Source organism: Typopeltis vanoorti, chromosome 19 (assembly GCF_054136105.1).
Source record: "Typopeltis vanoorti isolate ZY-2024b chromosome 19, IOZ_Tvanoo_1.0, whole genome shotgun sequence".
NCBI classification, from domain to species: domain Eukaryota; kingdom Metazoa; phylum Arthropoda; class Arachnida; order Uropygi; family Thelyphonidae; genus Typopeltis; species Typopeltis vanoorti.
Window position 1 is genome coordinate 96,664,398 of NC_143567.1, and position 15,932 is coordinate 96,680,329.

The 15,932-nt window shown below is 34.0% G+C and overlaps 1 protein-coding gene across 5 annotated transcripts in view; it reads right to left on the reverse strand.

Moving 5' to 3' along the window:
* TBC1D5 (TBC1 domain family member 5) overlaps positions 1-15,932 on the reverse strand; it is a 495,953-nt gene that overhangs the window by 377,356 nt on the left and 102,665 nt on the right. For all 5 annotated transcript variants that reach the window (XM_090408923.1, XM_090408920.1, XM_090408922.1 and 2 more), the window contains exon 8: positions 1,944-2,046. In XM_090408923.1, the coding sequence (XP_090265049.1) occupies positions 1,944-2,046 (103 nt within the window). The remainder of the gene's footprint in view (positions 1-1,943; positions 2,047-15,932) is intronic.

Genomic DNA, 15,932 nt, shown 5'->3' on the forward strand with positions numbered 1-15,932 from the left:
TTGATCACATTAATTCTTGGGCCTAATGCCCAATAGTAGCCATAAAGGACACCCACCCCTCATAGAACTTTAGGCTTAAAATAGTCTAATTTCTTTTACTTATTGTTGTATGTGGGTTTTTTTTGTGTGTGTGTGTGTGTGTGTGTGTGTGTGTGTGTGTCATGTTGCAATTTTAATATTGTATTCATGAAGATGTCTCTGTGATAGACAAAAATGATTAAACATGTTGTTGAATTATTTCTCAGTGGTATGGTATATTCATTCCATTAAATCTAATTATAAGTGTAAATCAGCAACAAAGAAGCCTTTCACCTTAAGCCTATTCATTATAACAAACCATTCCTGTGGTTCCTATGGGTTTGCTATAGTGAGAGTCGACTAAAAATTAACTATTTTTGGAGTTTCTTTCAGTTTAATTAGTGACAAAACAGAAAACTTTCATATAGATGTATGAACACATCACTGACAAGCAGTGTGAATGCTACTTCCAATATTTCACAGAAATGTGTGGAGGCAACAGGACATTCTGAAAGTTCATTATGTTCCGGCTTATACTTGTAATTTTTATGTTCCTCACAATAAATGGTTGCAGAGTCTGCATACTAGCTAAAGTAAGATACCACAAGTGCAAAGCATGAGAATGCCGATTAAGAAAGCTTATCCTTTGCAGAACAAAGATGAAGTCTTTTGAAAAGAATACAATGAAACTTGAAATCCAAGTTTCAGGTATTCATCTTTAGCTGAAGATGGAGTAGCTCTACGGTAATTTGTCATTTATGATCTTATTATGAAAGTATCATCGAAACTATTAATTAAGACAGAAATGTCAATTTTGTGTGTTCTGTTTTTCTGTAAAAAGTAGGTGTGGGGAAAAAAAGTGAATCCAAGTTAAATGACCAGAGCCTTTATAGTATTATATTTTTCAGTAGCTGATGATGATAGATGAATTTAACATGATGCATGTTTTCATCAACTGCGAGCTGAAGGCTCTATCAGGATGACAAAAAAAAGCTGTTATTTTCTGTTTCTCATGTAAAGTGTAAAATTGCATCAAATACCAAGAATCAGAACAGACTAGACCTGCAGAAGATGATATTACATCCACACAGAGTTCACTAAATGAAACCTCAAGTCTTATATCAGAGGATTCCATGTGGAAAGAATAGGAAAACTTGAAGCATTATTACATAATCCTAATCTAAATACATCAGATAAAATTCATTTATTCCTGCTGTGGGAAATAAAGTTTATTAATAAAGCACATGATTTTTTATTTTTTAAAATCTTATAAACTTCGCTAGCACTCCAAATGTAATTAAACCATGCTCTACTCGTGAGCACAAGTTTATTTTAAAATCAACTTATTTGTTATTCATTTATATTGGGATAACTTGATAAAGTTAAGTTAATGTAAAAATTTTACAGTACTTCATATTTTAGTGTTTTTGATTTCTAAAGGATAAACATGTCAGTAAGTTATCTAGAAATAATATGAAGAACAACAAGGCCTTTTCCTATATACAAGAAATGCCATGAAACTGCACTCATGGAAATGAGTGATGAAATACTGAATAAGTAATGCTGTTGAAAAGCTTTCCCCTCCTCCACCAGTCCTCCAATAATCAGAGTAGTCTCAACTGGGCAACAAATAAATTCACCTACCACCTAAAGTGTCCTTCACAAACATCTGTGCCTACAGTGGGATTTGAATTAAAGCCTGCTGGTATGAGATGAAGTAATATTCAATCAATCAACCAGGCTAACAAAACCATATCAGACGATGCCAGGCTAAAAAAGAAAGCAATTTTACATAATATTTTTGACTATGCAAACAGTCTTCAAGTAAAAAAACTTTTTTTTTTATGTTGAAAATAATATAAAATAAACTATAACAAAGTGGTAAAATTTTTGAGATAAAAAAAAAAAAAAAAAAAAACACTTACTTGCCGGTAACATATATGTGGATATTCTCTGGCATAACAGAATAATATATTGACCATCATACTCTGAACTTCAGGAGTATGAAAAAATTCAATTTCTGGAAATCTATAATAATTCAAGTAAAATATGATAGGTTAATACATAACCCATTTTTAATTAAACAATGAACTGAGTAACTTATTCTTGAATGAATAAGTTTTTACTAAATATTAATAAAGAAAGTTTGAATTCATATTATTTAATATTAATTGTTCATACCAATCAAGATCATTTTAAAGTGTTTCATTAAATAATCTGCATAAGTATTATTATTCAGGCATTTGTAATGTATCTAAAATGATTATGGTGCTTCAGAAGGCCCCACATCTGAGCCATTACTTACACAATGTCTATCACACTTCTCCTTAAACTTATTCACAGAAAATGCAATTGAGATATCATTCACACTCTCCAAGCAAAACATCTAATCCTCACACTGTTCCTAATCACATGCTTACTCGTCTTCCAGGAGTGACCATTTATTTTCTTTCTTCCTTCCTTCCTGTCATGTACTGAAAAACTGCTCCATCTACCCTATAAAATCATCCTCAGTAACTTAAGTTTCTATAATATTACTGTATCCTTTTATATCTAGGAACCAAATTTACAACCCTTACACTGTCAATCTATTCTCATAATTTTCAGATATATCATCTTGGTGGTGAATTGTCTGTGGATTCCATCCACTACTTCATCACAAGAAAACAAATTTGTGCACATCATTCCATATATGGTTTTATCAAAGCTCTACTATCAAAATATTTTTCAATATCCAAGTGATTCTTGTGCTATATGCCTAGTGCATACTGCAACTCCCTGTTTACCAGCAACCCTAAATCTCAATATTTTGGAATAGAGTTCCATTAATATAATACACAGCTTGCCATCTTTAAGCATCAAATACATATCCTTTGATATATTAAACTGGCAACTGAAATTCTCTGTTTACACTATCAATCTGTTGAACCCATTCTGGAAAATCTCTAAATCAGTTTTTATTAAGTATTATTCTCCCAAGTTTTGCAGCATGAGTAAACCAGATGCTTCTCATATACCCTTTATCTTTAATGTGCGAATTAAACAACAGCAGTCAAAGCACAGAGCTGTGGCACCACTCATTATTACTTGTCTTATCATTAATTCTCTCTCTTCAACCACCCTCTTATCAATGTCGTCAGCTTTAACGTCCATCTCCAGATGCTCCAATTTTCATAATAGATTTTGATGCATAATGCAAATAAATGCCTCTGCAAAGCAATTTCCTTTACATAGAAAGAGAGTACATTCCTAAGACCTACCCTAAACAAAGTTGTGTTATCACCCATCCTCAAAGTATAATATATTTCTATTCACCCATTTCTGAATTTTGGCCTTAAGTAACTTTTTCAATACTTTAATCAGCATTCCTAAGATGATCAGTCTATAATTTGTTTTCTCAATCTCTCTCACACACACACACACACAAAGTCTCCTTTATGTAAACTTGGTCAGGGATGTTGCCAGTTTTCTTGCACTTGGACCAACATGCAAGTTAATTCCATGGCCATACTCACATTAAAATATCTCAATATCCTAAGTACCTCCTGTTCATCTGTCTTTATCATTGCAATGGTCTCTGTCACATCTCCAGAGTGATCATTCAGTAACAACGTGTCTCCTTCTATTACTACCTTACTCTGCATTCATAAGTTATCCTCTGATAAACATTCCTCCTGTTTATCTTCACATAGTAAAAGAACTCCCTTGGATTGTCTTTAGCCTACTTGGTTTAATTTCTTCTTATAAATAATTTGGCCTTTCTTGCCATGCTGGTCATCATTCTTGCCTGTGATATGTAATACTTATGAGCATGCAATTTACATGTCTCCTTATATTCCCTTCACAATTTTCTCCCTTTAATGATGCTACTCATCAATTTAATTCCCACCTAATTATTTATCCAGAGTGTAGTCTAATACTGGTTCCTCAAGTGTCATAATGAATCTGTACTTCTACATATATTCATGCTTTACTAAAAATTCCACATTCTTAGACACCTATCAAGTCAAATTTACTCATAATTACTCACTCCTAACAGAGGCAGAGTGGCAAACCTGTTATGAATAAATCTCCTTGTGATACAAATCAGATATGAAACTCTCCAACTCTAAGCACCTATTGCAAGTTTTTTTATGTAATTACTACTGTAATTACATAAAATAAATAGAAAATTCCATGTCCTTTTCACCCCTATTTTCCCTTTTCTCCTTCCAATCTATTCCTCGAAGTCCCCCCAACAATAATAATTACTTTACATATGCTTAAAGAATAAATTTGCTACTGTATTCTACTAACATCTTTTGTTTACAGCAGTTTAACACGGCAACAAACTACATATTCTGGCCTCTTAAAAATAAAAGTAAATAATATGATCTTTAATGGCAAAATTTTTGCCTAAGTGTCAAAGGCATCTTTAGTAGAGAAATAGAACAGAATAATGTACAAATACCAGAAGGATTCTAATTATCTAAATGTCATTATTTTGCCACTAATGGATTTTTTTCATTCTAGAGAGAGGATCTTACGCTGTTCATTCTAAAACTGCTAATAAAATTCACTTTGAGAGTGCCAAAATCCTGTTCAAAGCTAAACCACCACCTTCTCCTCTTTCTCCTTTCATTTTCAGAACTCAAAGCACTCTAAAAAATTTAAAAATTAACATAAATCAAACAAAGGCAAGACTGTGGTTGTACAAGGTAACAAAGAATATTACAGAAAGCTTTCCTTAATAGTTTGACTATTGTACTTATCCCTCTCCTTCTCCACTGATCCTATTGGTAGCCAGATTAATAAGCTTAATGATTCAATGATAACATCTCTAATTTGATATGATTTGAAGAAAATACTTAAGTCTTTTCATTCCCCAAGGTTATATAGTCTTCCCAAGAGTGTTTCATTAAAACATGTGGGGGATTGTATTGGTTGTCCTACTTACAAGTTATCTAGGCATTTATCAAATTTACTTTCTGTTTTCATGGAAAGAATCTTCCACTTATATTAAGAAACTTTAGAATTTAAAAAAAAAAAAAAAAATTGTAATATCCGGTTAAGCCTTTTTAGTGTTATGATCAGCTTAAATGGCATTGTTTCAACAACATTCCTTTCTCAGACACTATCGGATTACTCAACAAGCTTTTCTATCTGATATTGTTAAAGTTTTTGGTTATGTTATTGACTCTGGATATTCTACCTTTCAAAATAAATTGTACAACAAACTAAAGGTACAACAATGCAAATTTTTTATGAAACAACTCAAATGACATCTTGACAAAATATTTCTCCCAGACTATGCTTTGGTATAGGTATGTCAATAACATCTTCGCAGTTTGAATAGCACTTCTGTTGATTTAGAAAATTTTGTTTACAAAATAAATACAGTTCATCTGGGAATACAGTTCACTTTAGAAAAAGAAGAAAACAATCAAATAGCCTTTTTGGATTTGCTAATTCTTTATCAATTGGATGCCAGTTTATAATTCTCAGTATTTCAGAAGAAAACTCACACAGACAGTTATATACATACATACATAATCACACCATCAACATAGTCAAAAAGTGTCAACCAGATTCCTTGCTCTTGTGGCTTGTCATATTATAGACAATCTGGAAGATCTGTGTTTGTCATGTAGAACCTAAGTCTTACGTCAAGAATCTTCAGCCTGCATAGTGTGGCAATGCTGAACATGCTATCTCTACTTAGCACGGAGTAGTCTTATGACTAAAATCCTACATAAGCCGATTTCTCATGGAATGTCTTTATAAGAAAACCTAGGAAATGTTACTTCATTGTTCAAACTTAAATAGACCTGATGGTTTACATTCATCTTCATTATGGAAGATAATAGTTCTTCAATCTGTTAACCTTTCCTAATTTGTTTAGGTATGAATTTGTATTTATAAAGTCATAAAACTGACATAAGAAATTATAGACATATAATTTCTTCCTCCTTGATAAGTTTTTTTTTTTTTTTACAAAAATTATAGATAACAGAATAAACAATATATTAAATTTCCCACAACCATGAGAACACACAAGTTTCAGAATATCATTCTGAAAGAAAAAAAACTTCTGCTAGAAGTTTTATACCATTATAGGAATAGATGGCATTTATATTATATATTAACTCATACATAATTTATATTATATATTAACTCTTTCCATCTCTATTCCTGTCATCCTGACAGGAATAGAGATGGAAAGGTATGATGTGTTTCGTGAGGATAGAAGGGGTAAAAAGGGAGGGGGAGTGCTATTGATGATAGAGAAAGAGTTATGTCCATACAATTCTCAGTATTTATGGGGATGCAAGGGGGAAATGGGGCCAGTGGTTTTGAGGCAGTATGGTGTGAGATAGAGGTGAATAGAATCAAATACTTGGTGGGATGTTGTTATAGACCTGGTAATGTGGATGGTGGTGATAGTGAAATGTATAGTCAAATAAGCCAAGCAAATAAGAAAAGGGTGATCATTATGGGTGATTTTAATTATGGCAATATAGACTGGAATGAAGAGATAGCAACTGAAAGTAAAGAAAATGAGTTTCTTGAGTTTTTGAGGGATAACTACCTCAGACAGTATGTAACAGAGGGCACAAGAGGATTAAGGGTCTTGGATTTGGTCATCTCATCGGAGGATGTAATTATCAATGAGGTATCAAATCATCCACCAATTGGTGAAAGTGACCATGAGGTGATTACTTGGGTGGTTGCCAGCAGTGCAAGGACCCCTGTGAAAAAAGGGTATATGTGGAACTACAAGGGGGGTGATTATGAAGAGCTCAGGAGACAGCTTGCAGGTGTAGCATGGAATGAGGAGTTAGCTGGAAAAGAGATCAATGCAGCTTGGGGGATTTTCAAAAAATATTTAGTGGATGCAATGTCTAAATGTATACCACGGGTGAGAAGGTTAAATAAGTTAGGTGTGAGATGGATGAATAAAGAGATTAAGCATGCAATACAGAGAAAAAGGGCATTGTGGAGGCAGCATAGGAGAAGTGGAAGTAACCAATTTCATGAGTTCTACAAAGACCAGGCAAGGAGAGTGACTTGGTTGGTGAGAGTAGCTAAAGAGAGGTATGAACAGCAGTTAGCTAATGAAGCTAAAAAGAATCCTAGGGAGTTCTTTCGATATGTAGCCAGCAAAAGAAAGAATGATTATGGAAGGATGACATTGATTGGAGGAAATGGTATAAAGACAGCTGTTGCAGAATGTGTGGTGGAGATACTTAATGAGCAGTTCATAAAGATCTTTCAATCTTGTGAATGTGACTTCATGGAGAGATTAAGAGCAGTTGATGATGGGGAGGAGAGACTGACTGTAAGTGAGCAAGAGGTGTTTGGGGAGTTGAGTAAACTAGATGTAAATAAGGCTGTGGGACTTGATAATATATCACCGCGTATTCTGAAGGAATGTGCCAGAGAGTTGACACCTGCCTTGACATATTTTTTTAATACGAGTCTTGCACTTGGTCAAGTCCCTAAAGAGTGGAAGGAGGGCAAGATTGTGCCACTTCATAAAGGAGGTGATCGAACTCAAGCATCAAACTATAGGCCTATCTGTGTGTCGGGTGTTGTGGTTAAGTTGTTGGAGAAGCTTGTGAGAACTAGAATCCAGAGTTGGGTTGACAACAATGGTATAATCTTTGATGGACAGCATGGATTTGCTAAAGGGAGGTCGTGTTTTAGTAATCTACTTACTTATTACAATAAAGTGACTGCTTCCTTGGACAGAGGAGAAGGATACACAGTAATATACTTGGATTTCGCAAAAGCTTTTGATAGAGTGCCTCATGATAAGTTGACAGTCAAACTAGAGCAGATGGGGTTGGATATTAGATTAGTTGGAGACTGGCTATCTGATAGGTATCAACAAGTTGTGTATGGGGGTGCAATATCCAGGAAAAGGAAAGTCACTAGTGGAGTGCCTCAGGGATCTGTTTTAGGGCCATTACTATTTAACTTGTATATTAATGATATTGGCGAAGATTTGGATGGAGATATTCAGTTGTTTGCAGATGATGCAAAGTTGGGACGAACCATAAAGAGTAGTGAAGATGTTGTAGCCTTGCAAGAAGACTTGAATAAATTGAGTGATTGGGCAAGCAAATGGGGATGTGAGTTCAATGTTGCAAAATGTAAGGTTTTAAAATTTGGAAAACAAAGATGGGATGCAGAATTTATGCTTGGTAAGAATATATTGTTGGAAGTAGAGGAAATAAGAGATCTGGGAGTGATAGTGGATAAGGATCTAAAATTTAGGGGTCACATCGCCAAAATTGTGAAGACAACACAAAGACTTCTGGGAATGATGAGGAGGACACTGACGTGTAGAAGTAGGGAGATTCTTGTTCCATTGTATAAGGCTTTGATTAGGCCACACATGGACTATTGTGCCCAGATTTGGTCACCTGGTTTTCAGAAGGATGAAGAGATGTTGGAAAGGGTCCAAAGGCGACTGACTAAGGTAGTTTCTGACCTCTGGAATGTCGAGTATGAGGAAAGATTGAAAAGATGTAATTTGCAGAGACTAGTGGAGAGAAGGAAGAGGGGAGATATGATAGAGACCTACAAGTTGGTAAGGGGTTGCTATAGGATCAATGGTGGAGAAGTTCTACAGCGAATAGTGGGAGATCAGGGGAGAACCAGAGGTCATCCCTGGAAACTGTATAAAGAGGGTGTGAGTAGGGGAGTGAGAGGCAGGTTTTTTTCGTGCAGAGTTGTGAATGATTGGAATGCCTTGCCTGAGAGTGTGGTGTCTGCAAGGAGTTTGAATGTGTTTAAGACCCGGTATGATGAGATATGTGTGAGATAAAAGGACCTCCTAGATGAGTCTTTGACTCCATGAGGTCTTGTTTAATAATAATAATAATAATATGAGAAGTGTTCAGCAGTAATAAACTTCAAATGGAAAGAAAGAGAAATAAATAAAAAGAAGACTCATAAGAAGACTGTCTCAGCAAATTTATTCACTCTTAAGCAACTATTACTTGAAAATTATTACAACTCTTGAATATGCTAAAGACAAACTGACATAGGAGAAAAGAGGATTAAATATTGATGGAAAATACTTAAGTAATGCATGATTTGGCAATGATATTATACTAATATCAACATTATCGAAGGAATCTAAACATATGATTACTGAATTAAATGAAGTATGTATGGAGGTAGGCCTACAAATAAATCTGAACAAATCAAATATAATGCACATGCACAGTGAAAATAATCCAAAAAGGGAAAAAAATTGAAATACATCAAAAATTAGAATGAAACAGTGAGTTCATATAACTACCTAGGAAAAATAATTAGAAATAGCAATAAACTGGATAATAAAATTTCAGCAAGAATAACAACAGGATGGAAAAAATGTAACCATTCTAGAGATATTTAAACACAATTCACTAAACTGTTTAAAAAAGAAAGATTTATAACCAATGTGTGCTCCCCACAATGACAGAGTGAAACATGGAAAGAGCCATTTTGGGAATAATATAAGTGGATAGAGAGAATAATAATTGGATAAGGAAACAAAGATAAGGGATATTGCAACCATAACAAAAGGCAATAAATGGAACTGGGGCAGGAAATGTGATGAGAATGTAACAGGTGGACAAAGAATGGACACTGTGTACTGTTATTTGAGATCATATCTTGCTTGAGAGCAGTGTATATATATATATATATATATATATATATATATATATATATATATGGCAAGTCCTGGTGTGAACATCATCGAGCTTTGGAGTAACTATATGCATCTGTGGATGTCTAGCGAACATATGAATGAATAAATGAATAATATATAATTTCTAATTAGGAATTTGTTTTTGCTACCTTACTATATCTATTTTGGCAATTCTCAGAATCAGTTATTTGTATATAATGCTGTTCCATTTCTGTACTGAAGATGCCTTTGAAACTGTGGTGAAAAATTTACCATTAAATATTATTAAGTTATTTAACATTAATTTTCCATTTCTTTTATCGCCAATAGTATGTCCACTTACATTATTCCAATTATACAACATATTCTCTTCTCTCAGATCTCATACTAGATAGCCTCAGATGATGCAGTCTCCCACAAACCTGTTCTTAGTTTCCTGCTGAACCTCAACTCTTGTTAGTTGTAATTCTTCTGCTATTATTATTGATTCATCCCTACTGCGCCATTCTTCCTCTGTTTTTACTAAAATATGAAATTCCTTACAGCCCATACCAGTAATGCCTATAATCCATCCATCCTCCATGGAGTTGGCAGCCTCAGGTGGGAGGTTCATTCAACTGACAACGTGTTTATCATAGCGAATCTTAAAATCCTTAACACTCCTTGCATGAATGACACATTCTGGTAATGCATTCCATTCATTAACAATTCTGAATGTAAAAAATCTACTCCTCATTCACCACACTATTACACAACTTCCAAGGATGGCCTCTGGTTTTTCTCCTCTCAACTTCTACACTTTTTATAATCCCATCTGGATTCATCTGATAAAATCCTCTCGCTAACTTAAATGGCTATATATCACCTATTTTCCTCCTATCCACCGAACTCTGCAATCCACATTTCTTCAACCTCTCCATAGCCAGCATTCCAAAGTCCTGATATTGTCTTAATCTCTCGCCTCTGGATCCTCTCCAATATATCTCCGCATCACACTGAAAACCAGGTAACTAGAGTTGAGTACAACAGTCTAGGTGTGATCTCACCAGTGCTTTATACAGTGACACAACCATTTCCTTATGACCCTCTAAACTTCAGTCTGTTCATAACCACTTCCAAATCTCGAATCTCATCCACTTCCTGCAGTATGGCACTGTCAATATAGTACATGGCCTTACATTTCTGCACTCCAAAATGCAACACCTTGCACTTATTAATATTAAAACTACAACCCCCACTCCTCTGTGTAAGTCAAAAGTCTATTTAAATCTTACTGAAGAGAATAAAGATCAGCAGTGCTACTTATAATTCTCCCCAAATTTGCATCATCAGCAAATAACTGAAAATCCCCAGTCAGTCCACATGATATATCATTTACAAACAAGTTAAACAGCAGGGACCCAAGATCAGAACCCTCTGGCATCTTTTTATTGCTGATTTTAATGCCAAATTTGTTGTTACAGCAACCTTAGACTGGATTTATTTAGGAATAGAACATTATCTGTACAATTCATATTTCCGAATTTAGGGACACAAAACACACATGCTGAAATGATTATTTTACTTATTATTATCATCATCATCAAATTCCTGCCATGTACCCTCAAGGGATGTACAGGATATGATAGTACTACATGAAAAATTTACATCATTATTAACTTCCTGTCTACAATTTTCCTCCAAATCAACATGTTACTTGTCAAAACTCCAACATTATCAGATCTTATATTTCTATTGTCTAAGGCACTTTGTATCGTATCAATCCACCTATATCTTGGTCTTCCTCTGGGACATTTTTCTGCCAACCTAGTAGAGAACACATGTTTTGCTAATCCTCACCCATTCTGTTTAAGTGACCATACCACCTGAGATTAGCTCTGCTAATGCATTCCTGGATGCTGACAATGTCAGATTCTTTCCTAATATCCTTGTTTTTAATATGATATTGCCATTGATGCCATCTGTTCATGCCCCTAATCTTTCTCAGGGTTCTCATATCTGCAGTCTCCAGTCTTTGGTCAAGTGTTTTACTTCTGACCCAGCTCTCAGATTCATAAGTTAAAACTGGTTTGAACACTGTCTTGTATACAGCTAATTTAGTGTTCCGACTAATTTCTCTCTTATTCCATATGAATTTATTCAATTGACTTCCTACCATACCAGCTTTGTTGATTCTGTTGTCTATTTCCATATTTAATTTACCATCTTCACTAAAAATTGTGCCTAAGTAGCTGAAATGTTTTACTTGTTCCACAGGTTCTCCATTCACAATGCAGTTGACATTTTCAATGATTCTGCCTATTTTCATTGTCTTTGTCTTTTTATTGCTGACCTTCATATCACATCTATTACAACATTTATTCAATTTAGTCAGGGAATCTTGCAGACTTGTAGTGGATGATTTAATTAGAAGTATAACATCATCCATGGTATATAAATTATATAAATAAAGGATATAAATTATAAATATTATGGTACATAAATCCCTAAAGAACAATATTGTATATTACAACTATTTGAATGAAAGACTAATAGAAATTAGACTCAAGACATTAAGAGGCCACATAACAATAATTGGTGCATATGCACCAGAAGAGGGAAAAGAAGAAGATAGTAATATATTTTATACAGAATTACAGAATGCCATAGATAAAAACAAACAAAACTGACTATTTACTGCTAGCAGGAGACTTAAATGCCAGAATAGGAAACAAAAAATACAAAACAAACATAGGTAAATTTGGCGAAGATACATGTAATCAAAATGGTAGCAGATTGCGCGATTTTGTCATTTATAATAATATGAGAATAATGAATTTAATGTTTAAACACAAGGAAATACATAAATATACTTGGTCAGCCAGAGGATACAAATCAGTAATTGACTACGTTATCACAAATTTTAAATTAGTGGAGTTAATTTTAGACATAAGAGCATATCGAGGCTTTGAATTAAACTCTGATCATTATATGGTATCAGCAAAAATTCGTTTTAAACCAAAGTGGCTAAAAACACATAGAATTGAAAATTCTTACCAGCCAAGCTACAAAATTTCTTCATTACAGGATCCTCAAGTTAGACTACAATATCAAAAATGCACAAACTTAAAAACAGAAACCACACATGAATCAAGTGACATAGAAGATGAATGGAAAAATATGAAACAAATTCTCACAAAAGCAGCAACAGAAACCTTAGGAATAAAGCACAAATGGATTAGAAAAAGTGGACTACGAGACTGGAACAAAGAAATAGAAAATATAATAAAAACCAAAAAGGACAGTTACCAGAAATGGCTAAATTCCAAAACAATAGAAGCAGAAATAGAGTATAAAAGAAATAGTGCAATTGCAAAACGAGAAGTAAGGAAAAAACAGAGAAGGATGGAACAATTTCGTAACAGAACTAGAAAAGGATTTATTTAAGCCACAACCTAAAACCTATAAAGTAATAAAATACATGAATAAAGAAATAAAAGAAAAGATAAAAATACAAACAATAGATTTAGAAAAATGGGTGACCTATTTCCAAAATCTCTGGACAGATGAGAACAATGAAATAAAATTTTATAAAACAAAGAATGACCTAATAGAAAATATCACAATGTTAGAACTGAAAAATATAAGAAGATGAAAAATAGAAAAACGCCAGGAGAAGACAATATAAATATAGAACTATGCAAAGATGCAGGTGAAAAATTTAATTTGGTTTGGATGTCCGGAAAAACCCCTAACTCTTGGAAAAAAGCACTGGTTATCCCTATCTATAAAAAAGGAAATAAAGACAATTGCAATAATTATAGGGGAATTAGCCTGCTGAATATAGGATATAAAATATATGCAGGAATATTAAAAGAGAAACTAAGCAGCATTGGAGAAAACAAATTACTAGAACAACAAAACGGTTTCCGAAAAGGCCGATCCTGCAGAGATCCAATTTTTACTTTAAAATTATTAATAGAAAAGAGAAGAGAATTTCAAAAAGAAACACACGTGGCATTTATTGATTATGAAAAAGCCTTTGACAAAATTAGTAGACAAAAATTGTTTAAAATATTAACCGATTTAAACATACCAAACCAACTTTTACAATCTATTCAAGAAATATATACAGGAAATAAAATAGCCGTTAAATTAGAACACACCTCAGAATGGAAAGACATATCAAGAGGAGTACGACAAGGATGTACCCTCTCACCTCTGCTTTTCAATATATATATATAAATGAAATATTAACAATCTGGAAACAGCATAACCCATTTGGTATACAAATGACCCTACAAATGAAGATAGATACACTACTATTTGCAGATGATCAAATAGTATTAGCTACATCAGAAGATGACTTACAAAGATCATTAAAATCATTAAATGATATCTCAAAGCAATATAATATGACAATATCCAAAGAAAAAAACAAAAATAATGGCACTCAAAGGAGAAAACCCAATAAGAAGTAAAATAGTAATAGATAATAAAATATTAGAACAAGTAAATACTTTCAGATACTTGGGATGTGATCTATCATATGAAGAAGAAAAAGACATAGACACTAAAATATCAAACTTTGTCAAAGTAAATGGCATAATAAATAATATATTTAAGCCATCCCTGGTACAAAAACACACTAGAATCAGACTATATAATGTCTTGTCAAAACCAACTCTACTATACGGAAGTGAAACATAGACCATGAAAAGGAAAGATGAAAAACGAATTCAAACAGCAGAAATGAAGTTCCTCAGAAAAACAGCTGGATATACTAAGTGGAACCACAAAACAAATGAAGAAATCTTACAATCCCTGAAAATAAAAACAAATTAATCACTACATAAGACAGTATAAACAAAAATGGCTAGAACATTTAAATCGAATGGACAACAGCAGACTACCAAAAATATTATACAGATACAAAATAAGTGGAAAAAGAAGAATCGGAGACCAAGAAAGAGATGGCATGAGACCGGAACAGGCCACATGGCCTAAATTCCATGTTAGGAAGAAGAAGAAGACATCATCCATGTAAAGCAAAGAGCTGACATTAACATCTCCAATTTTAATATCAGGTTTAATACCACTTTCCTTCATAATGTGATCCATATAGATAATGAATAACAGAGGGGATAATGTACATCCTTGTCTCACACCAGATTTAACATTAAACCATCTTCCTGTACTTCCTTCAATTCTAACTGCTGACTTAACAACTCAAATAAAGACTAAGTCTTGCTTGATATAATGCCCCATTGACACCATAGAACTGCAGTGTATTGAATAGCATCTCCCTTGTCACCTTGTCATATGCTTTTTCTAGATCGACAAAACTTAAATGCAGATCTTTGCTATGTTAAAAAACGTTTAATTTTCTTGACCATAAAAGCTCTGGAATGACTTCTAATGGGACTATATTGATCAAGTACATATAATAAACAACTATGTTATACCAAGTAGTTTCACCAACTAAGACCGTTGGCATCTTCAGGGTACATAACTGATTAGGCACTAAAAAGTAAAAAACTGTTACAAACTATAATCAACAGATTCCAATTATATTAAGGGTCTTCCAGATCACGGGCAAGATTAGTCCTTGGTTCCTGTTAAGGTTTTGTATACAGCAGGCGGCTGCTGTGGCTTCTTTAAAAATTCGGGAGTGGAAGTCCTCCTCTATGTAAGGAATTGTGCTTCTATCCCACTCTATGATATGGTTTGTTCTTGAGAAATGAAAAGCTAAGCTAGGCCAGTTTGTGTATCATCAGTAGTTAGTAAGATCATGGAGAAAGTAGTGAGGGACCATATAGCATTGGGCAGATGAGGGCAATGTTATCAGTGAGAGTCAGCATGGATTTGTGAAGGGGTGCGCTTGTTTTAGCAATATGCTAGTCTTGTATGATAAAATTATAAGAGCATTAGATGAGGGAAAGGCATATACTGCCATTTTCCTAGACTTAACAAAGGCATTTGACAGGATGCCACATGATAAGCTGATATTCAAGTCGCAGCAGATTCAGGATTGGCTGTCCGATAGGTATCAGAGAGTTGTGTATGGTGGAGCATTATCAAAGAGGCAGAAGGTTAGAAGTGGGTTTCCCAGGGCTCAGTACTGGGACCCGTATTGTTTAACCTTTATATCAATGTCCGTGGAATGCAAGCGGATATTCGGTTGTTTGCACATGATGCAAAGCTGGGAAGGGTTATTAGTAATAGCGCAAATGTGGTAGCCCTGCAACAAGAATTTGAATAAGCTAGA